Here is a 23,596-nt window from a genome sequence, read left to right as displayed (position 1 = left end):
TGTGACTCCTCTTCCTCTCCTTCCTGCCGGGGCACGATGCAGTGTTCAGCACAAAAGGAAGAGCCGAAGATCAGCTGCCTCTGGTACCAAGCCAGCGTTGGGCTGTGCTTGTCCAGCCAACTCATTCCCAATACAATGGGCGTATCCGATAGCTGAGTGACATTGAAGCTGATGACTTCTCTGTGATTCCCAAGTCGCATCACCATCGGTGGCGTCTGCTTCACCACTTGCCCCCCTAGCAGCTCCCTGCCATCCACCGTGACAACCTGCAGGGGCAGTGTGGCCGGCAGCAACTGTATAGCGTGTTTGTCGACAAAGTCCTGCCCTATAAAGTCCGCGTTGCTGCCCGAGTCCACGGTGATTGGCACGTCCATGGTGATGCCATTGGGCAGCTGGAGAGATGCGGTGAGCCTCACTACTGGTTTGGGCGGGAGGGGGTTCACGGGCTGTAAAATCTCTGGGGACTGCGTCACTAACACGTCTGGCTGGGCCCCAGTGCCTCTTCCTCCAGCCAGACTGCGTCGTTTCCCTGCTGTGGTCCACCTTGCTGCGTCGCTGCAGTCACCATTGCTGAGGCTGCAGTGAGCTTGTGGGGCCTCTGGGGACACTCTTTCGCCATGTGCCCTGGCTCCTCACAGACGTAACACTTCCTGTTCCCTCTAGGAGGCTTCGCTTTCACTGCTGCCGGTGCTAGGGCTCTGGTTGCTGACTGAGCCCTTGCACCTCCCACCTCCATAGGTTCCGCTCCTCCTCCTGGTGGAGGCGTGGATTGCGCCCGCGCTGCGTCTCTGGGAAGGAAGGAGGGGCCCCTGGCTGGTTCGCGCCCTCCACGCCCTTCGTCCCTGCTCCACGGACGTTCTTCCAGCCGCACCCCCACTGCCAGTGCCCTCTGAACGACCTCCTGGGTGGTCCGGGGTCGCTCCCCCCTCGCGATCTCATCTTTAATCGAGCTGTGCAGCCCCTCCCAAAAGAGGTCTCTCACAGGGGCCGAATCTCTGTCCCATTCCAGGGCACTGACCAAAGCGAAAAAGCGGGCATGATATTGCCTTACGCTGGCCCTCCCTTGCCTTAGTCCATGCACCTCCTTCCGGGCAAGATCCACGTCAATGCTTGATAAAAAACACCCATCCATCGCTTTAATAAAGGCATCCGCATCTTGGAGTGCCGGATCCTTATCTCTCCATAGATTGCGCAGCCATGCTTTAGCATCCCCATGCAAATGGGACATGATGAATCCCACCTTCTCTTGCTCATCTCTAAAGTCTTTATTCAGCAGTTGCAGTGCGCACAGTACATCTGCTCTAAAGTTGGGATACTGTTGCAGGTTCCCATCGAAGTGAGAGACCAGACCGCCTGTACGTCTTGCCAACCCAATTCCCTCCTGTCTGGGCGTCTGCTTTGTAAGCACGTCTAACCTGACTTGGAGATCCCTGCAGGCGGCAGCTGCCTCCTCCTCTCTCTTCCGGGATGCGAGAGCCTCTGCAGTCAGTTGTGACACTGCTTTTCTGAGTTCCTCTATCTGCTGCTCAGCCGTCATGTCGGCTGCCGTTCGTGAGCTCGCTGGTAGGCACCTGCTTCTCTCCCCTCCTCGAGGCTGTAGATGCCCACACTTGGGAGACGGAGCTTACTGTCAGAGCTGCTCGAAGATCCTAGCTCACAGAGGATCACGCTAGCCAGCGATCATTAAGTAAAAGTCTTTATTGAGTTACAGTTTCCATTTTCAAGCTGCTGCGTGCAACTCTACGTCTAGTAGCTAGATCGGCGAAGCTCCGTCTGATTCTCCGCCCCTTGTGCACCAACTTAATATCCTAGCCCTGCTCCACCTTTTCCGCCTGACTGTTCTCCTCTGGGTCCCTCTGCCCCCCGGGGTTTCTTCCTTCCGGGATTCTTCTGACGCTGACCCGGACCCTCCTGCCTCCTTGCGCCGGGCTTTAGGACCTGGCTCCCTTTCCGGGCTGCTTACTGCGCCGCCTTCCTCTGCATTTGAGCTTGGCGCGCGCGCCCAACCTTCCACTTTCCGCTTAACCGTTTCTTCGCTCCCCGATGGAGGTGTGGCCACTCCTGACTCATGCCCTCCCTCCTGTGGTGAGCTGCCAGCGCTTGCCCCCTGGCTCCCTTCCTCCTCCCTGCTCCCTAGCGGTGACGCTGGTCCCGATTTCCAACTGCTCTCCTCTGAGTCCCCTCTGGCTCTATCTTCCTGGGGTGCCCCCCTAAACTCCCCCCTTGCCCTGGCCACTGGTGCTCCTTTCTGTGAATCCTCTGATTCACTGGAAAGACTCGGAGATCTCGGGTCGTCGTCATCACTCATCTTTTCTTCTGCCTCCTCCCCTTCGCTCTCTGTTTCCTCCCTTGCCCTTGCCTCTGCTCCTAAACCCCTGACAGGTACGGAGTGGGAAACCTCCCCATTCCCTAGAGGAAAGTACTAAATTCTGCTGTTGAAAAATGGGTACCAGGACAGAGACAGTAGCCTGAGAGGACTCTCCCAGTGCAGAGTCAATAGTGTGGGAGTTTTGAAGAACATTTATGTACTGGGAGAAGAAGCAGACAGCTCAATACAAATCCATTACAACAGCAACAAAGACACCTGCTAGGAAGTGCTTTTAAACTCTTTGCTTCTGATAAGGAAAATTCTGGCTATATCCCCCACGGGTCCATGTGGTCAGTAAAAGAAGGAAATTCCAGCCAAGTAAGTTGGAGCAAAACAGCAGTCAGTAGACTTAGATCCTTTATTGTTGCACAACAGGTTCAAACAGCAGTGAGTGAACCCCACACATGGGGCGACATTGACTTTTAAAACTTTCCTACCATATCCCAGAATACAGTTCGTACAGTAACATTGCTACATCATTACTACCTCACTAAAATGTCAGAAAGGGGAGGGTTCTACAAGATTAACATAAGCAGACATGTCAGGACAAGATCCAGGTATAAGATTAGCATAGGCAAACACCTCTTAAGCACCCTTCACCAAAGCACAATACAGTGGTACCTCGGGTTAAGTACTTAATTCGTTCCGGAGGTCTGTACTTAACCTGAAACTGTTCTTAACCTGAAGCACCACTTTAGCTAATGGGGCCTCCTGCTGCTGCCGCGCCGCCGGAGCCCAATTTCTGTTCTTATCCTGAAGCAAAGTGCTTAACCTGAAGCACTATTTCTGGGTTAGCGGAGTGTGTAACCTGATGCGTATGTAACCCCAGGTACCACTGTAGAACTATCTTTGCATGTCTGCATCCCGGGGCGAGTTCGGTGATGAGATTTGGTTTCCATTGGCCAACAACCAGCTCAGCAATTGTCACCCCTGGGTGGGGCGTTTGTACATGTCCTCACGCTTGAGGAATTATGGCGGGAGGTGGCAGGGAAAAGGGTCCTTTTCCCAAGGGCAAAATGGCATTGGAATGGAGGAAATTGGCAAATGGGTTGATTTTATATGATTTATAAAGCTAGGTATCTTCCCTGAGCTGTTGTCGAAAGGATAGATTCAGGCATAATATTTATAACATTTAACAATTTTAAAGATGTGCCCCTCCCCACCCCCGTAATTTCTGTAACACTTCCTACATTGTTTCAAACAATTCAGTCCACATTGCTGTGTTTTGTTATCTTTCAGGCCTTGAAGAATTTGGCTGCCAAGCATGAGGGAGTGGTTATCAACCCACTGGGTATGTGCCTCTTATCCCCTTGATTCTCTCTCCTTAATGGAGAAAGGTGCTGTCATTTAAGGCCATTTTCCAGGATCTCTGTTTCATTTGTATTGGTTCCTCATTTGTAGTTTGCAGTTCCCATGTCTTTCCCAGGTTCCTGCTCTCTTTTGGGGGCAGGATCCATCTGCCTCGAGAGACAATGAAGTAGACCAACCTTTCTCCTCTTCTTAAATGCAGTTCCTCCTAATTAAAATGTATGGAATTTTAAAACAAGCTGCTACACAATCAACCACTATTCATGCTCCTGCACAAACAACAAAGAGATACGGAAGAAATGAAGGCAACGCATAAAAATGAAACTTGGGAACTTGTGCCTTTACCTGAAGGGAGAAAACCCATCAGTTCCAAATGGGTGTTTAAAATTAAAAAAAAAGGAAGAAGCTCAAGTACAGATATTTAGAGCTAGATTAGTTGCAAGGGGTTTTGCACAAAAGCACAATGAAGACAATGAATCAATTTTTGCTCCTGTAACATATCCTAATGTTAGGCTATTGTTAAAAATAGCAGCAAAAAAGAAAATGAAGGTTTCACATTTTGATATCAAAACTGCATTTTTATATGGTGAACTTGAAGAAGAAATATACATGATTCAACCACAGGGTTTTGTGAAAGATCCAGATCTGGTATGCAAACTGAAAAGGTCCATTTATGGTTTGAAACAGGCAGCTAGATGCTGGAACAAGAAATTAGACAGTGTGTTGAAAAATCTTGGATTTGAGCAAAGCAAAGCTGATCAATGTCTGTACACTTGTAGAGACAATGATGGAATTACTTATTTGGTGGTTTATGTTGATGATCTTTTATTGATTTGTGATTCAGATAAGCAGAAAAACAAGTTTGAAAAAGGTTTGAAAACACAATTTGAAATTAAAAATTTAGATACAGTGAACAATTACCTAGGCATGCAAATAGACAGAGATGAATTAGGCTCTTTCTGATTAGTCAAAGCAGTAAAATTCAGGCTCTGCTAGAGTCAAATGGCATAGATAAATGTAATCTAGTTGCTACTCCAATGACTCTCAAATATCAAAAGCAAGATGATTAAAAATAATTTGAGGATATTGACAAATACAGAAGTGTAATTGGAAGTTTGCTTTATTTAGCAAACATATCCAGGCCTGACATATCAAATGCAACTAACATACTTAGCAAATAAAATAAAATAAAATAAAATAAAATAAAATAAAATAAAATAAAATAAAATAAAATAAAATAAAATAAAATAAAATAAAATAAAATAAAATAAAATAAAATGTAACAGCTATTAATTAATCATGTACAGTAGAACCTCAGATTCTGAACTTAATCCATTTCAGGAGTCCATTTGACTCCCAAAATGGTTCGGGAACCAAGACACTGCTTCTGATTGGCTGCAGGAGCTTCCAACAGCCAATTGGAATCTGCACCGGACGTTCGGCTTCCAAAGAACGTTCGATAACCAGAACAATCACATTCGGGAGTCAGAACATTCAGCTCCCAAGGCATTTGGGAGCCGAGGTTCCATTGTATATTACTGAGTCATTTCTGCCCTTAAGATAGATGTTCAACCTTGTTAGACCTTACTAGTTACTGGTTAACTCGGTTCAGCAGAATCACCTTTACAATAATTTCTTTGTTACTATAGACACTTGTGAGCCTAACAGCATCAAGGCTGCTGCAGCCAGAGTCACTGAGTGTCTGAAAGGAGCCGGGTTGAATCTTCTGATAAACAATGCTGGGATTGTAAGGCCAGCTTCTATGGAAGATGAGACACCAGAGAGTATGTCTGAGGTGTATAGGACCAATGTGATTGGGACCATGGTAGTCACTCAGGTAAGGCTATCCCTGGATACATGCTTCTTCACAGACATTCCTCAGCATGTTGTAGAGCTCTTAAGTTATGGAGAACAGAATGATTTATGCAAGTGTTTTCTGGTGATGAGTTCATTGTTTGCAGAGTGTTTTTTTGTTTAGTTTTTACACTTGAGCAGTATAGAAATTTCATGAAATAAATTGGCTTGATTTCTCGAATGTACAGGACCTTTAACAGCTGAACAAAAGACAGATGTTCAACTGACACTGATGTGGCAGTGGATGGGCTGGTCTGTTGTTTTGCTTCAGTGATGGACTGAATGAGAGCCAACAAACTGAAGCTCAATTCAGATACAACTTAGGCACTGTTAGTGGGTAATTCCCTAGACCAGAAGAATGGGAGGGGGCAGCTCTTGATGGGGTTACACTTCCTCTGGAAGGAGCAGGTATGTAGCTTGGGGGTACTCCTTGATCCATTGCTGTCACTTGAGGCTCATGTGAGGCTGCCTCTGAAGACAGTTTGGAAACTTCAGCTGTTGAAGAATTCATTTGGCTTGTTCACTGGGGCAAGACAGTCTCAGCATATAATCAGTGGTGGAGCTTCAAGCTCCGGTGGGGGGGGGCGGAGAGCAGACGAGGCATGGCTGGTGTGCATCCCAGGGGCGTGGCGCATGTCCCAGGGGCATGGCATGCTGCCCACAGGGGCGTGGCGCGTGTCCCGGGGGTGTGGCACCCAGTGTGGGGGGGCAGCCATGATGGCACCTCACCGGGATCGTGCCGCTGGGAGTGGTGCACTTGCCCCGCACCCCTGTTCCTTTGCCAGTGCATATAACACCAATCCTGCCCTGACTGCACTGACTGCCAATTAGTTCCCAGACCCAATTCAAAGTGCCTTAAATGACTCAGGCCAGCAATACCTCAAAGACTGCCTCTCAGTATGAACCTACCTGGATTCTGCAATCATGATCTGAGACCCTTCTTCATGTGCCCCCTCCACAAGAAGTCTGAAGGGTGGCAACACCAGAACGGGCCTTTTCTGTAGTGGCTCCTAGTTTGTGGAATGATCTCTCCAGAGTGGCTTGCCCACCGCCCTCATCACATACCTTTAGGAGCCAGGAGAAAACATTCTCCTTCAACTAGTCCTTTGGCTGTTAAACAATCTATGGCCTTTTAAGTTTGTGTTTTATTATTATTTTTATTAGTTTTATTAGGATTTTAATATTATGAATTTTGTGTTTTACAGTGTAAACTGCCCTGTGATCTTTGGATGAAGGGTGGTATATAAATTTATTAAATAATAATTATAATAAAGGAGGACCAGGTCTCCCCACATAGTATAAGGTTGTCCCTTCATTCCACTCCTTCTCCAGGCATTCCTGCCCTTGCTGAGGAAGGCATCTCGGGAAAGCCCCCAGAAAGGAATGAGCTGCAGCAAAGCTGCCGTTGTCAACATGTCCAGTGAAGGTGGCTCCATTACAAAACTACTTGGATGGGAAGTGGGACATTCCATCAACTACCGCTGCAGCAAGGTACAGAGGTATTTTATGGTGATGCAAAGAGGGGTGCATTGAGCAGTTGGCAAAGCTGACCCCTGCCAGGGGCACACTCAGACCAGAAAGGACTCAAACTCCAGGCAGGATTTAGCAGATGCACCTCTCTCCTCTTCTTCCACCTCTCACACTCCCCATCCCCCTCCAGGGCTCCAGTGGCAGCACATCTCAGCCACTCAGTGCTGCCGTGGCACTGGGCGGTGGCGGCGGGGTCTGGCTTTTGCTGGGGTTGTCCCTGTCAGCTGCCTGATTTCAACAGGAGGCTGCCTGACTCGGGAGCAGCAGCAACGGTTGAGGAGAGAAGCACGCCTCCAGCACTTCTGGGTTCAGGGGCAAAAGCTTTTGTGGATTGGAGCATCCACTTGATGCTCCTTGTTTAAAAAAAGAAGTGAACCTTTCTGGTTTTGTTTTTTTAAAAGATATTTATTAGAAGTTTAAAAATTACAGAAAAAAGAAAAAAGAAAGCAACAAAAAATTTAACAAAACATACATTACAATACATAAAAAGAAAAACATAGAAAGACAATACAACAATACAACAAAAAGAAACAATAACACTCATAAACACATCCAATATTCCATATCTTTACCTTTCATTTACTTGTTTCATCGACCTCCTCACACCTGCCTTTTTTGTATTCTAGTTCAGTTAATTGTTTCAGCAAATTCTTTCCATCTTTCTCAATTTTTGTTCTATAATTTATCTTAACGGTCTAACCTTAAATTTTTCTTTTGGCCCATTATCAATCAGCTTTTACTTAATTCTTAATTACATTTCTGCTAAAACCATATGTCAGGGAACTTTTTTTTAACTTTATCTGATGAAATAAATTTTGGCCTAATTTTTTGTTACTCAATAACTTCCTATGTAACCTTGTCACATGTGTTTCTTGTAAACAAATCAAGTCCAATTGCTCTTTTTTCAATAAATGAAACACTCTCCGCCTTTTTTCTGGGCTGTTCAGTCCATTCACATTCCAGCTCAAGACCTGCAGCGCCATCCTGTGGTTACTTTGATACCCCCCCAACTGCCCCCAAAGCTTGTTCCTCTTCTGTTGGTAGTAGTGTTGGTGTGTTCACTGGGGGGTCCAATCCAAAAGATAATGTTGATATGTCCAGCGTTCCCCTGTTTGGTGGTATTCTCTCCAGTGCTCTTTGCTCCGGTCCTCTGTCTGGTGATCCTCTGTCCAATGTTGTTGGCTCTTTTCCAATTCCCTTCTGTAGATCTTCTTCGTGATTATACAGGAACTTTGTTTTATCTTCTCCTGATCTTATTTTTATTTTCCTTCCTTTGAAACTAAAGGATAGGCCTTGAGGGAATTCCTACCTGAAATTGATTTTGTTCCTTCTCAACAAAGCAACCAGATCTCCAAAGTTGAACCTGAGGTCCAAAAGGTGTTTGGGGATATCTTTAAATATTTCCACTCTTGACTGATGTATTACCAGAGTCTTCTCGTAGTGCCAACCCAAAATTTTATCCCTCTCTTCTTTAGAGCGAAGGGTAATCAAACAGTCTCTTATTCTGTTCTTCTCCTTCTTCCCTCCTCTTCCGAGTCTGAAGGCTCTCACAATTTTAAACTCCTCTTTTTCCAAATCCAAGTCCCGGTGGGCTGCAAATTCCTCTGTAAGATAGTGTACGAGAGAGTCTTTTTCTAGTTCAGGTACAGCTCTAATCCTCAGGTTTGTCTGTTTCTCCTTGAGCTCAATCATAGAAAGCGTCGACTTATGGTCCTCAAGTTGCTTCTGCAAGTCTGGAACTCTCTCTGTTTCCAGTTGAGTTACCTTCGCTTCCACAGCAACAACCTTTTCCTTAACTTCCTCTGTGATCTGTCGGGTGTAATTGGACTCCTTAACCAGTTTCTCAATAGCTTCTGTATTGGAGTTAACTTTTTGTCCCAAACTATTTATACTTTGTGTATTTTGATCCAATTTTTTATTCATTTGTTCCAATGAATTATTAATTTTGCTCAGAGCAAGTGCCAGAGCTTCTTCTGAAATCATTCCTTTTGGTTTAGAATGCATTAATGCGGCTGCAGATGAGGCAGGAGGGCCAGATGTAGAGGCTCTTTGAAAAGACTTCCCAGACCTTGTTGTTTTTTCTTGGATTGGGGGATCTATTTTTTCTTTCCCATCTGCAATAACACTTAAGCCCTTCAAGGTCAAATACAGTCCCAGAGTCTTATCTTTAAAGTTGGGAAATTCCACTCCTTGTAGCAATTTCAAAGTCCTCCTCTAGAGGGAAATAGTTATTGTTTATATTATGTTAGTCCAAAGTATCTCCTTTTTTGAAGTTACAATTGCACCAGTATATTTAGTATCAAATCTCAACTGAAGGTAGAAGGTAACTGAAACTTTTGAGCCAGGAGAAAGTAATTGAAACAATGTATCACTCTAGTTTCACTATTTCACTGACAGTCAAATAAGCGGTCTGTTCAAAGTCTATGCGGAGCTCTGAAATGCAGCGATTTTAATGGCTGCCGTTCCCAGGTTCCGAGCAATGGAAATTTAGCTTCTCCCTCTCTTTTTGCAGGCAAATAACGTCCAAAAACTCCCCCCCTTTCCCCTGCTTCCAAGGGGGGGGGGGTTTCGCTATTTTTGTGCTGGAAATTTGGGCGTTTAAAGTAGACTTTCCAGGCTTTAGCTTAAACCTATTTGCTTCCGACTATTTACAAAAAGAGGAAGGCAGACTTCCTGTTTTAAGCCTTCCCCTGTTCGTTGTCAAATTCAGCTTTTAAGACTCCAATTCTTCGCTTTACTCACGGGTAGTTACTTTTAAGTCCAATTGTCCACAGGAAAAAGTCAGCGCTCTCCGGCAACGGCTGTGCGGCTTCACTCCGTGAAAGTAGTAGTCAGTTCGCAGAACTGCGCCACTCACTCCACTTCACTCCGGAGCCCCAAAATGGGATTCCCCGCGAGTAGGGGAGGCGCTCTTGGTGCCCTGCCGAATCCCACGTTCCCAGGCTTCCTCCACCTGGGATTTCTAAAGGGTCCCCACCTTCACCGCAGCAGGAAGATCCAGTTCTCACGGAGCGGGTTCCTCCGGTCAGAGGAACTCCGCCATTAGCCGATGGCACTAACCCGGAAGTCCAAGAAGTGAACCTTTCTGTTGAATCTGCCAGTAGTGCAGGTGATTTTAGAACCTGGACTTAATAGTTTCAATGCCCCCCCCCCAGCATTGCTGCCTGTATTGTTTCAGTTCTGAAGTGCACAATCAACACTTCCGATACAGCTCCTCATGAAGGGCACAAGGGATCCTAGGTATGCTTCTGGATGCAAACAATGAAGGGCAGCTGTGCTAACATGTAGGAAGAAAGTGTCACTTTATCATGCTTTTCACACAGCCCTCCATTTGTTCTCGAATATATCAGCTTGTTGGAGGCCAGATACTCCATGCTCCTCCTCCTTTTCGTTTGTTTTTGTATATCAAACTATCAAAACATACCTTGACAGCATTGTAGAATCTGAAATAACAGGAAGCCTCTGTTAACTTATATTTCTAACATTTAAGAAATAATTACCAGTATTTTCTCTCTCTCTTACATTTGTTATATGCTGCTGAGGCAGTGTCCATGTTGTTCCCAGGCAGTCACCCATCCAGGCACTAACTGTTAGAATTCCTGCTCCATGATTGCAGTCATGGGATTGTTGTTTATCACATGATCATGTATGTTTTGACTCCACAGAGTGGGAAGTGACAGAGGCAGGATGTTTGTGTTACTGTGTTCCATGAAGTGGGACTATTGTCCTTTGTCTTTTTTCTCTTTGCTGCCTGATGCTAGAGAGAGAGGGGGCCATGTTGCAGTGCTCTCTGTGTGTTTATATGTAAATAAAGTAGATTAGCCAAAATGCTGAGTTGCTGAGGTCTGTTATGCAAGCTGCGAAGACTCTGTGGATCCCTAAGTGTGCCGATGTCTGTTGGCATCGGTCACTGTGATGTTCGGGCTGAAGAAAGCTTTTGAAGCTCCCGAATAATCGACCAGGAGGGAGAGAACATGCCAGTCGGGCATGTGACTCTACCAGATCCTACTTGAGTGTAGGACGAGCTCCTGACACTAACCAGATCCACTCCTACTTTAAAAAGTAAAGTAACATAGCCGAAGGTTGGAGAACCTTTAGCTCTTTACATGTTGTTGGATTGTAGCTCCTATAATCCCTTTCCCTGACCATTGGCCATGCTGGCTGCGGCTATTGGGAGTTGCAGTCCAGAAATATCTTGAAAATCACAGGTTCCGTGGCCCTGCCTTACTCTTACAGATGCCTCCTGTTAACTAACTCCTGCCAGTGGGGCAGAACATCAGTTCAATTTGCTTTTAAAGCCCTTCCCACTTCCCAAAACAATGCATGAACCAAAACACAGCCACCCTCCAAAATTAATACCTCTCCACATTTTGCAATGCAGGTCTCCAGCCAAGTAATATGCACAAAAATGCATATATTCATGAATTACATAAACGTACATTATATTAGGGGATATTGCTGTGCAAAAAGGTGTATACAGTGGTGCCTCACAAGACGAAATTAATTCGTTCCGCAAGTTTTTTCTTCTTGCGAGTTTTTCGTCTTGCGATGCACGGTTTCCCATAGGAATGCATTGAAAATCAATTAATGCGTTCCTAGGGAAACCGCCTTCAGACCAGGTCCGGGGACAGTCTGTCCCCCGACCTCTTCTGAAAGCTGGGGGGGGGGACAAGGGCTTTTCTTCCCACCCCCAGCATTTTTAAAAACCCTGGGACAGCGGAGGACTTCTCCGCTGTCCGGGGCGATCTTAAAATGCTGGCGGGTGGCATTTTAAAATCGCCCGGGACAGCGGAGGACTTCTCCGCTGTCTGGGGCGATGTAAAAGCCCCTGGGAAGGCAGGCAGGGGGGACAAAGATTTTTGTCCCCCGCCCGCCTTCAGAAGAGGTCCTGGACCTCTTCTGAAGGCGGGCGGGGGGCGAAAGTCTTTGCTCCCCCCCCCCGCCTGCCTTCCAAAGCCGTCCGGGACAGCGGAGAAACGTGCTGCCTTTCTCCGCTCTCCCGGGAAGGCAGGCAGGGGGGAGCAAAGACTTTTGCCCCCCGCCCACCTTCAGAAGAGGTCCAGGACCTCTTCTGAAGGCGGGCGGGGGGCGAAAGTCTTTGCTCCCCCCCGCCTGCCTTCAAAAGCCGTCCGCGATAGCGGGAAGCGCTTCCCTGCTATCCCAGACTGATTTTAAAATGCTGGCGGTGGGGAGCAAAGCCTTTCGGCCCCCGCCGGCCTTCCTGGACCTCTTCTGAAGGCCGGAGGGGGGGAAAGGCTTTGCTCCCCACCACCAGCATTTAAAAGAGGTCCCCGGAGATTTCCCTATGGGCTTTCGTCTTGCGAAGCAAGCCCATAGGGAAATTCGTCTTGCGAAGCGCCTCCAAAACAGAAAACCCTTTCGTCTTGCGGGTTTTCCGTCTTGCGAGGCATTCGTCTTGCGGGGTACCACTGTATTAGGCAAAACTGCATACAAACATGTATATATCATTGTTGTAAGAAAAATAGTATTTAGGGCATCCTACAATTTTACACAAACACACAAAAGGAGTACTTCTCACTGCATTTTCCTCAATGGTTCCGAATTTTACATAAATAAATTGGAATAAGGTTTCCAGTGCAGGGCATAACTTTGTCAAACAACTAGTATAGCCTCTGTACATATACAGAGTTCATGATTCAGCACATCTATTATGCCTATTAAAGTGTTGCATCTCTTGGCTTAATTACCATTTGAATAAAGCCATGATTGGCTTTTCTTACCAGGGACTCAAGGAAGGTAAGGGGTCAATAAAAAAAAAAAAAAAATCAGATTTCCCAAGGGCAGAAACTCAAAGGTTTTCACCAAAAGCCAGTACAGTGGTACCTTGGGTTACATACGCTTCAGGTTACATACACTTCAGGTTACAGACACCGCTAACCCAGAAATAGTAGCTCGGGTTAAGAACTTTGTCTCAGGATGAGAACAGAAATCGTGCTCTGGCGGCGCGGCAGCAGCAGGAGGCCCCATTAGCTAAAGTGGTGCTTCAGGTTAGAACAGTTTCAGGTTAAGTACGGACCTCCGGAACGAATTAAGTACTTAACCTGAGGTACCACTGTACTGTAATACAAAGTTGGCCAAATTAAATTTCTACTAAAGCCTCAGTGCTCATGGATCTTGTTTCCTGTATTAAACAGATATATCTGTACCCCAGGCAAAGAAAATTGGGAGCTACATGCCTCCTTTATCTACAGGAAATTGGGGTACAGATATCTATTCAAAAAATGTGAGTTATCATTATTTTGTGTGCCCCCGCCCCGGTCATTAGCAGAACAATCACCTGCTCTCACATGTATGATTGAAATGGCCAGACAGTCAGAATTCATAAATTTCAAATATATTCCTAGTCATTTCAGCTATGAGCAGACTAAATTTTCTGCCCCCCCCCCATGTACAGGAAATTGGCCTAGGCCCATCCATCTAAATCAGGGATGTCCAACAGGTCGATCAGGATTGACTGGTTGATCCCCGGGAAGTTCCAGTCGATCACGGGCTCCTTTTCCTTTTTCTGGGTAGCCTGGCCATTCCTTTGAGATGGTAAATACTTAGTTCCTGAATCTCTTACACATACTGATATCAGCTTAACAGATACTTGCCAGACTGTAAGCACCTACAGTCCAAAGACAATTGGAAAGCTTTCCCCATTTCCTTCCTCCTTGCAGAGATATATCTGAGGTCAATTTGGGAGAATCAAAATGGCTTCAGGGTTGTTCTCCTGTACTATTTCAGACACATGGTTTATATACTTATGTATATAAACATTAGAAGAGTGACTAGTGGGGTGCCACAGGGTTCTGTCTTGGGCCCGGTCTTATTCAACATCTTTATCAATGACTTGGATGATGGACTCAAGGGCATCCTGATCAAATTTGCAGATGACACCAAACTGGGAGGGGTGGCTAACACCCCAGAGGACAGGATCACACTTCAAAACGACCTTGACAGATTAGAGAATTGGGCAAAAACAAACAAGATGAATTTTAACAGGGAGAAATGTAAAGTATTGCACTTGGGCAAAAAAAATGAGAGGCACAAATACAAGATGGGTGACACTTGGCTTGAGAGCAGTACATGTGAAAAGGTTCTAGGAGTCTTGGTTGACCACAAACTTGACATGAGCCAACAGTGTGACGCGGCAGCTAAAAAAGCCAATGCAATTCTGGGCTGCATCAATAGGAGTATAGCATCTAGATCAAGGGAAGTAATAGTGCCACTGTATTCTGCTCTGGTCAGACCACACCTGGAGTACTGTGTCCAGTTCTGGGCACCAAACTGGAACGTGTCCAGAGGAGGGCAACCAAAATGGTCAAAGGCCTGGAAACAATGCCTTATGAGGAACGGCTAAGGGAGCTGGGCATGTTTAGCCTGGAGAAGAGGAGGTTAAGGGGTGATATGATAGCCATGTTCAAATATATAAAAGGATGTCACATAGAGGAGGGAGAAAGGTTGTTTTCTGCTGCTCCAGAGAAGCGGACACGGAGCAATGGATCCAAACTACAAGAAAGAAGATTCCACCTAAACATTAGGAAGAACTTCCTGACAGTAAGAGCTGTTCGACAGTGGAATTTGCTGCCAAGGAGTGTGGTGGAGTCTCCTACTTTGGAGGTCTTTAAGCAGAGGCTTGACAACCATATGTCAGGAGTGCTCTGATGGTGTTTCCTGCTTGGCAGGGGGTTGGACTCGATGGCCCTTGTGGTCTCTTCCAACTCTATGATTCTATGATTCTATGATTCTATGTATGTGTTTGCCTTGTACATTTATGAACATTTATTTGATATATATAATACCTTAGAATTCCTATAACATCATTCACCACCTTCCTGCTCCTGGCATATTTCTCTCCTAGGCTGCTCTGAACATGCTCACACGGTGCCAGTCCCTGGGATTTGCTGAAGACAAGATCCTGTGTGTTGCGCTGCATCCTGGGTGGTTACAGACAGACATGGGAAATTTTGAAGTAAGTGGTTCATGGTGCCCTCCACTTCCCAGAGGTCATCAAATGCACTGAAACACTGGGCCTGCTTCCAACTGAGGCTCAGAATGGATAATACCATATACACTTGAGTATAAGCCAATCCAAATATAAGCCAAGGCACCTAATTTCAGCACAAAAAACTGGGAAAACTTATTGACTCGAGTATAAGCTGGTTCACCACACCACACACCTGTGGTGGCGGTAGAGGAAGAACAAGCAGCCCGAAAGTTTGTACTTACTTGTACCGTTCAGTTCCCGCCCTATTCCCTAGGATCACACATGTTCTACTTTTTTTTTCTTTTTCTTTTTTTATAATAATATTTATTAGTTTTCCAACAAATTGAACACAACACTACTGTCAGGGAACTGCCATCGGAGCCAGAGGGAGAGGGAGGGGTCCAGAGGGATTCCGGAGAGCTTCCCGGGAGGGAGAGAAGCAGCCCATCTTCTGGGGAAGGAAATCAGCGTAGCACCAGTGGAGAAGGGGAGCAGATGGGGGAATCGGCGAGGTGGCTCCATGACTCCTTGCCGGGGACCAGCGGGGAGAGCACTGGTCCTCCGCTGCCCACACCCTCCTTGCGCAGAAGGCTTCCGCGCAGGGAGAGTAGGCGGCGACTAGGCGTCAAAGAACTTTTATGCTGGAAGAAGTTCAAGAAACACCCACTGACGGATTCTGCCAGCGATTGAGACAGCCACGGGTGAATGGCTGTCCGGACAGTGAGAGTTCACCCAGGTAACCCAGCCAGTGGTGGTGCCGATTTACGCACGAGTAACCCCTAGAACCATTACAGCTACAAAAAACCAAAAAAGAAAAAACATACAATAATACAATACAATACAAAAAAACCACTGCAAAACACATACAACTAACAAACCAAAACAAAAACCAGTCTAATTTCAATATCTTATCTTTCTTTCACTAATTTCCCTGACCTCCTCACACCTCCCTTTTTGTATTCCACTTCTATTAATTGTTTCAGCAATTCCTTTCCATCATCAACTTCATCTGCCATTCTTCCCTGGTGGGTAAATCTTGTGTCTTCCAATATTTTGAGATGAGTATTCTTGCTGCTGTTGTTGCATACATAAAAAAAGTTCTATCCTTCTTTAACACCAATTGGCCGACCATGCCCAGGAGAAAGGCCTCTGGTTTCTTAAGGAAGGTATACTTAAATACCTTTTTCATTTCATTATAAATCATCTCCCAGAATGCCTTAATCCTTGGGCACGTCCACCAAAGGTGAAAGAATGTACCTTCAGTCTCATTACATTTCCAACATTTATTATCGGGCAAATGGTAGATTTTTTGAAGCTTAACTGGTGTCATATACCACCTATAAATCATTTTCATTAAATTTTTTCTTAAGGCATTACATGCCGTAAATTTCATACCTGTGGTCCATAACCGTTCCCAGTCAGCCATCATTATGTTATGCCCAACATCTTGTGCCCATTTAATCATAGCTGATTTCACAGTTTCATCCTGAGTGTTCCATTTCAACAGCAAGTTATACATTCTTGACAAATTCTTAGTTTTTGGATCTAACAATTCTGTTTCCAATTTTGATTTTTCCACCTGGAAACCAACTTTTTTGTCCAATTTGTATGCCTCCATTATTTGATAGTAACGGAGCCAATCTCGCACTTTGTTTTTCAATTTTTCAAAGCTCTGCAATTTTATTCTCTCTCCATCTTGTTCCAGAATTTCCCAGTATTTTGGCCATTTGGCCTCCATATTGAGTTTTTTCTGTGCCTTCGCTTCCATTGGTGACAAACATCTTGGGTTTTCCCCCCCTAACAAATCCTTATATCTTATCCAAACATTAAACAATGCTTTTCTAACAATATGATTTTTAAATGCTTTATGTGCTTTTACCTTATCATACCACAAATATGCATGCCATCCAAATACATTGTTAAAACCTTCAAAATCCAGCACTTCAGTATTTTAAAGAAGCAGCGGATCACACATGTTCTAAACTCTGTGCCTGGCAAACACCAGCCCAGTGGCAGATATCCGTTGCTTCCAAAATGCCCAGAGTTTGAATGTTGGAGCATTTGTCAAGAGAATGCTTCTCTGGTTGCCCTTGATACATGAACTTGGTGCAAGTGCAGACTGCCCTGTGATCCTTGGATGAAGGGTGGTATAGAAATGAACAAATAATAAAATAAATAATAGTGTGTTGCCTTCACCCATTTGTCATCATTACATATTTGCACAGTGCAAGAGATATATCACTTACCTGTTCTCCTTTTCCAGGGTATCCTAGCCCCAGTGAAAGTGGATGAGGGTGTGAAAGAGATCCTAAACACCCTTGCGTGTCTCTCAGAGAAAAACACTGGCACTTTTGTAAACCTCGATGGGGAAACCCTTCCCTGGTGAAAGCACAATGTTATTGTCCTCACTCCAATGGGAAACCAGCACCACGAGCAATCCAAATACCTGAATAGATGAACTTCAATTTCAATAAATGCAACAAGTTCTGCTGAAAATATTAAAACTCCCTTCTAGCTGCTCTGTGTGGCAGAGATTCCTTCTTGTTGCTTTATATGACCTAGCCTGTCTGTTAGTTGTTTTTGTCTTGTGTCACTATTGTGCCTTCTCACAAACACAGTCTCAGAGTGATACACAATGTAAGGGTCTTCTCAATCCTGAAAAATGCAAAAGGGAAAAACTTGTTCTCAAAAGTGCTAGCTAAGCAGATTTCTTACAGGTCAATGTGTGTTGGAACACTGGTTCCTTTTTCTGGGGAGATCTACACATAATTAAAAATATAAGTTTAATGTTGATCTATGAACAAAATTACACACAACACTAATTAGAATAGTGAAATGTAACTAATCTGAGTTACCAACTAAAATTAGACAAATGCCACACATTTTGATATTTAGGCAGCGATTGATTTTTTTTGTTTTTAAAGAAGGCTTTTAAAGACCTAGTCATTTCATGGAATAACAACTATATAATCATAGAAATAGTTTGAATGTGTTTAGTTACTGAGTTTGTAATATTTCATATTTCATATTTGATTTTATTCTACACTGCTTTGAGAAGTTTTGATTGTGAAGCAGTTTATATACCTGCAAGTAAATAAAATACGATTAGTTATATTTATTTACAGTGGTGCCCCGCAAGACGAAATTAATTCGTTCCGCAAGTTTTGTCGTCTAGCGAATTTTTCGTCTTGCGAATCACGAAATCCCATAGGAATGCATTGAAAATCAATTAATGCGTTCCTATGGTCAAAAAAAGTCCAAACAAAGCCAAATTTGGTACAACAAGAGTTTATTAACTGCTCTTAAAAGTCACACATACTGTAAAGAGCAGTTCAAAAATTGAAGGGAAAATAAATTAACTTTATAAACATGACAGAAAAACATTTAAAAATCAACAAAGTGTACAGTACATTTTCTAAGACTCTGGGGGACCACTCGAAGAAGGTTCCTCTTCCACTCTTTGCTTCTTGCTCAAGAACCTGTCCATAGTCTGCTGCTTCATCCGCCTTTTCAGCACCTCCCTGAAAGGCGACATGACCCTCGTATCAAAAATGTTCCCAACGTCATGTGCCACGTGCTTCTCAGGGTGGTGCTGCTCTGCAAAAGTCTGCACCTCCTTCCACTTCAGGCAAATGTCCCTCAGTTTTTCGGAGGACAGCCGTTCCTCAGTTGCTTCCTCCTCTTCCAGTGAGGCCTGCTCCTGCGCAGCCTCTGCCTGCAGTTCGACCAGCTCCACGGTGGTCAGCTCGTCGTCGTGCTCCTCCACCAGCTCGCAGACGTCCTCCTCCGTGACCTCCAGGCCCATGGTCCTCCCCAAGGCAACAATGTCCTGCACCACTGTTGACTCTGGTGCATCAGAGTCACTTGGTGCCACACAGTCCGGCCACAGGCTGCGCCAAGCGCAATTCAAATTTCTCTGGCTGATCCCGTTCCAGGCCGTGGTGATCATCTTCAAGCAGGTGACGATGTCGAAGTGGTCCTTCCAGAATTCCCGCAGGGTGATGGTGGTGCAGTCAGTCACCTCGAAGCATCGCCTGAAAAGCTCCTTGGTGTAGAGTTTTTTGAAATTGGCGATGACCTGCTGATCCATCAGCTGGAGCAGTGGCGTGGTGTTAGGCAGCAGGAACATGATGTTGATGAAGCTGAACTCCTCCAACAAGTCCACCTCAAGGCCTTTAGGATGGGCAGGAGCATTGTCCATCAGAAGCAAAGCCTTCAGCGGCAGGTCGTTGTCCAGCAGGTACTGCTTGACAGCAGGGCCAAAAGCAAGATTGACCCAGTCCACAAACAGAACACGTGTGACCCAAGCCTTGCTGTTGGATCGCCACATGACACTCAGCCGCTCCTTGTCGATCTTGTGTCTCTTGAAGGCCCGTGGGTTCTCCGAGTGGTACACCAGCAGGGGCTTGATCTTCAGGTCGCCGCTTGCGTTGGCACAGAAGAGCAGGGTCAGACGGTCCTTCATGGGCTTGTGGCCAGGCAACTTGGCCTCCTCCTGTGTGATGAAAGTCCTTTTGGGCATCCTCTTCCAAAACAGCCCGGTCTCGCCGCAGTTGAAGACCTGCTGTGGAACGTAGCCCTCCGTCTTCACAACCTCCAGGAACTCCGATGCAAAGTCTTCAGCTGCAGGAACATCAGAACTGGCAGCCTCTCCATGCCTGACCACGCTGTGGATGCCAGATCTTGTCTTGAACCGTTCAAACCAACCTCTGCTTGCCTTGAAGACTTCTGGCTCGCCTGAGGTTCCTGGCTGTTCCCGGATGAGGTCAGCGTGCAAGGCCTTGGCCTTCTCACAAATGACGGCCTCAGACACTGTGTCCCCTGCACGCTGCTTCTCTTCTATCCAGATGAGCAGCAACTTCTCGACCTCCTCCAGAACAGCTGGGCGGTTCTTCACGATCCTGGTGACTCCCTTGGCTGCATCAGTCGCCAGGATCTTCTCCCTCATCTTCAGGATTGTCCCGATGGTTGATGGATTCCTCCCGTACTCCCTGGCGATGTCCGTCACACGCATTCCGCCGTCGTGCTTCCGGATGATCTCCTTCTTCATTTCCAGCGTCACCTTCTCCTTCTTCCTCTCGCTGGCCACCGCAGCAGCAGTCTTCTTGGGTCCCATGGCAGCACAGCTCTTACCTTCGTAAACTCAGAAAAAGAAAAAGAAATCAGTGATGTGCTTCAAATCCAAAAAATTCAAAATCACCCAGCCACCCACCACACAGAAATTAAAACCCAGAACCAAGTCCTTGAATCCCAAAAACCCCAACCCAAAATCCAAAATCCAACCCCCCCCCCAAAAAAAAATTAAAAGTTTAACTTACCAAATGGATGCAAGAGAAGTTCTGGAAAAGCTTCAACAATCAATCACCGAAGTCTTCAGAAACCTCAAATGGCTGCAAAATAAGTTTTGGAAAAGCTTCAAAAATCACCAATGCCTTCAAAAACCTCAACTGTTCCCACAGACAACCACCCACCCACCACACAGAAATTGCAAACCCCTCCCCAACTGCTCCCCCAGCCCCTCCCCAACTGCTGCAAACCCCTCCCCAACTGTTCCCCCACCCAGACAAAAAAAAATTCAAAAAATAACAACATGGCTCAATGGTCCCAGATTCCTGCAGAAACCTCTCCAACTGTTCCCCCAGCCAGCCAGCACTCAGAAATTCAAACTCAGGGAAAAAAAATTGAAAAAAAAACAAACTGGCCCAATGGTCACAGAAAATCATAAAAATTCCCAAAAAAGCCCCACAAGCTCCCAGATTCCTGCAGAAACCTCTCCAACTGTTCCCCCAGCCAGCCAGCACTCAGAAATTCAAACTCAGGGAAAAAAATTTGAAAAAACAAACAAACTGGCCCAATGGTCACAGAAAATCATAAAAATTCCCAAAAAAGCCCCACAAGCTCCCAGATTCCTGCAGAAACTTCTCCAACTGTTCCCCCAGCCAGCCAGCACTCAGAAATTCAAACTCAGGGAAAAAAAATTGGGGGAAAAAAACAAACTGGCCCAATGGTCACAGAAAATCATAAAAATTCCCCAAAAGCCCCACAAGCTCCCAGATTCCTGCAGAAACCTCTCCAACTGTTCCCCCAGCCAGCCAGCACTCAGAAATTCAAACTCAGGAAAAAAAATTTGAAAAAAAAACAAACTGGCCCAATGGTCACAGAAAATCATAAAAATTCCCCCAAAAGCCCCACAGGCTTCCAGATTATCGCAAACCCCCCCACAACACCAAGTCCTTGAATCCCAAACACCCCAACCCAAAATCCAAAACCCCCCAAAAAAGTTTTAAAAGTTTAACTTACCAAATGGATGCAAGAGAAGTTCTGGAAAAGTTTTGGAAAAGCTTCAAAAGTGAGCAAAGTCTGAGAAAAGGCTGCAAAACCACGTGCTAACTGTTGCTCCTCGAAGTCAAGTCGCAACTGCAGCTGTTCAAGCTAAGCACCCTTGGTTTTAACGGTTTTAAGAAAAAGGAAACAAAGTCGCGAGATGTTTTCGTCTTGCGAAGCAAGCCCATAGGGAAATTCGTCTTGCGAGGCAACTCGAAAACGGAAAAACCTTTCGTCTAGCGAGTTTTTGGTCTTGCGAGGCATTCGTCTTGCGAGGTACCACTGTACTTTATTTGTTTGCTTGCTTCTTGATCCTAGCTTCTGGTTTGCCCTGTGTTCTTCTGACTTCCTCTTTGGCCCTGGCTACTGGGTCATCTGGGAGCTCTTGGTTCCTGGTTCCCCTCACACTGCTACCTACAGCAAAGTGCAGTACTCTTTCTCCAGTTGGTATCAGTGCTGGTCACACCTGCAGGGGTCAAATGAAAAGGCGGGCAACCCTCTCATGTTGTTTGCTCTTCATTTTATTTATTTATTTCTAACATTTATTCACGGCTTGATTATTTAAAAAACCTCAAAGCGGTTTGCAAAAAGGTATAATAATACAATCAAGGCTTCACTTGACCTGATTATCTTCCATTTAAAAAAATCCTGTGTAGAAAATGCAATTTGTCTGCATGGGAAGAACTGATTCATCTGCTGCCACAACCGAAAAGAAAGGTAGCCCCTCAGTTTCAGTTTAGGAATTTGTGCATCTTAATTTTTTATATTGCAGGGTCTATCAAACTCCCTGCCACCAAAACTTAAGAGTTCCTCAATGTGACCCTTTTCTACTGCTACCATTTCCTAAGAATGCCTTTGAAGCTGCCTCCAACCATGATAAAATACAATTACGGTAGGTACGAGATGGACACCAACATCGGATGAACTAAATTATGTTTACGAAAGGGATACATAACAGGATACTGATATTTATAAAGGCATTTTAAATGCACTCAATTACAATTTCTAAGCAGTTAAGATACCGTTACTGACACTAGCCTCTAAGTAGCTTTTATCTCAGTTCAATTTCCCAAAGTCTCCACTCCAGCCAAATCCACACGTCACAACCCAGTCCAGCTGCTGGGACAGGGCCGGATTTAAGTTTGATGAGGCCCTAAAAGCTGCTGAAGATAATGGGGCCCTTTATATGTCCAGCTGTCCTTTGTCAACAACAAATTGCCGCTGTTTTTTGTGTTGAATATATGCTATATGGTAATTTATGGACCTACACAACACAAAACACTGTTGCTGTATGTAGGTTTTATTTTATTTTATCTTATATTTTGGAAATGTACATACAGGTTTTTTTCCTTTCAATTTTTTTGGGGGGGCCAAGAGAATGGGGCCCTAAGCTATAGCTTGTTTAGCTTATACATAAATCCGGCACTGTGCTGGGGACAACCTGCCTGTGGCCCCAAAGTTCCTCTGGCTGTAGTTCTGGCTGCTGATTTAAAAAACCTGATTGCACAGCCTTCTTCAGCTAAGACCTTTACACAGGGCAGCCACTTGGCCTACTACAGCCACCAGCTCCCTTCTTCTGAATGTCACCAGCAAAGAATAGCTACCAAGCTGGGTAAGAATAGCTTCATCTCCAGAGCTCAGCTACCTGCTCTCCCCTCAGTTGCTTCTGGTGTTTGCTCAAATCTCCCTCATCAACTGACTTTCCCAAAAGTTAACTGCCGTTTCTTCACTGACTAGCATCTCCAGCCAATCAGAGCCTCTTGCTTCCCAGCCCAATCAAAATGGTGTTACTTGATCCATACCCCCTTCTATACATATTAAAGCCATCAACACTCTTTCCTTTCACAGCTTATCCCCAAGCAGATAGTGTTAACCAGGCCCACAACTTAGTAACAACACAAGGCCTAAAACTTGGGCAGTTCCATTCTGACATCAACAGGGGTCCTTCGCAAAGCACAATAGCCAGCTGGGCAGACCTATACGCACAATATTTTTCCAGAGTCTGAGGGAAGGGTTACAGCTAGGCTTCCTCCCTGACAGCCTAGGTTTTCTGTGTAGGGGAATGCATACCCTCCAACATTTCTCTGATGAAAATAGGGACACCCCATTTCATAATGATAATTTTACTATTTTTACCCCACACATCTTACTGGGTTGCCCCAGCCACTCTGGGCAGCTTCCAACATATATAAAACATAATAAAACATTTAAAAAACTTCCCT

General features: G+C 45.3%; 1 protein-coding gene, 2 long non-coding RNA genes and 1 pseudogene across 5 annotated transcripts in view; 1 reads left to right on the top strand and 3 right to left on the bottom strand.

Annotated features, from left to right (window-relative positions):
* LOC308591629 (C-signal-like) overlaps positions 1-18,168 on the top strand; it is a 24,353-nt gene extending 6,185 nt beyond the window's left edge. The window contains exons 2-6 of the mRNA XM_081202460.1: positions 3,608-3,659; positions 5,326-5,513; positions 6,863-7,021; positions 14,925-15,035; positions 17,314-18,168. Of these exons, the coding sequence (XP_081058586.1) occupies positions 3,608-3,659; positions 5,326-5,513; positions 6,863-7,021; positions 14,925-15,035; positions 17,314-17,436 (633 nt within the window). The 3' untranslated portion in view covers positions 17,437-18,168. The remainder of the gene's footprint in view (positions 1-3,607; positions 3,660-5,325; positions 5,514-6,862; positions 7,022-14,924; positions 15,036-17,313) is intronic.
* LOC308591638 lies at positions 7,029-17,397 on the bottom strand. The gene is made up of 4 exons (XR_014010207.1): positions 17,297-17,397; positions 14,866-15,000; positions 10,142-10,503; positions 7,029-7,436 (listed from the first exon to the last, which is right to left on the bottom strand). It is a non-coding gene; the product is annotated as an uncharacterized lncRNA (long non-coding RNA).
* LOC308591636 lies at positions 17,494-23,596 on the bottom strand. 2 transcript variants are annotated; one of them, XR_014010203.1, is made up of 3 exons: positions 22,979-23,596; positions 21,663-21,840; positions 17,494-17,705 (listed from the first exon to the last, which is right to left on the bottom strand). It is a non-coding gene; the product is annotated as an uncharacterized lncRNA (long non-coding RNA). The 2 variants fall into 2 exon arrangements; XR_014010204.1 differs by having other exon boundaries at positions 23,020-23,593.
* Positions 17,762-21,551, bottom strand: LOC308591484 (tigger transposable element-derived protein 1 pseudogene; annotated as a pseudogene). Its single transcript, XR_014013326.1, has 4 exons — positions 21,351-21,551; positions 20,369-20,440; positions 19,129-20,192; positions 17,762-17,809 (listed from the first exon to the last, which is right to left on the bottom strand). The product of XR_014013326.1 is annotated as a tigger transposable element-derived protein 1 pseudogene (transcript).

The sequence above is a fragment of the Podarcis bocagei genome (genome assembly GCF_964188305.1).
Source record: "Podarcis bocagei genome assembly, chromosome: 7".
In the NCBI taxonomy this organism is placed as follows: Eukaryota; Metazoa; Chordata; class Lepidosauria; order Squamata; family Lacertidae; genus Podarcis; species Podarcis bocagei.
Note: the sequence above shows the minus strand (reverse complement) of the source record. Positions and strands in the feature narration are given on the sequence as shown.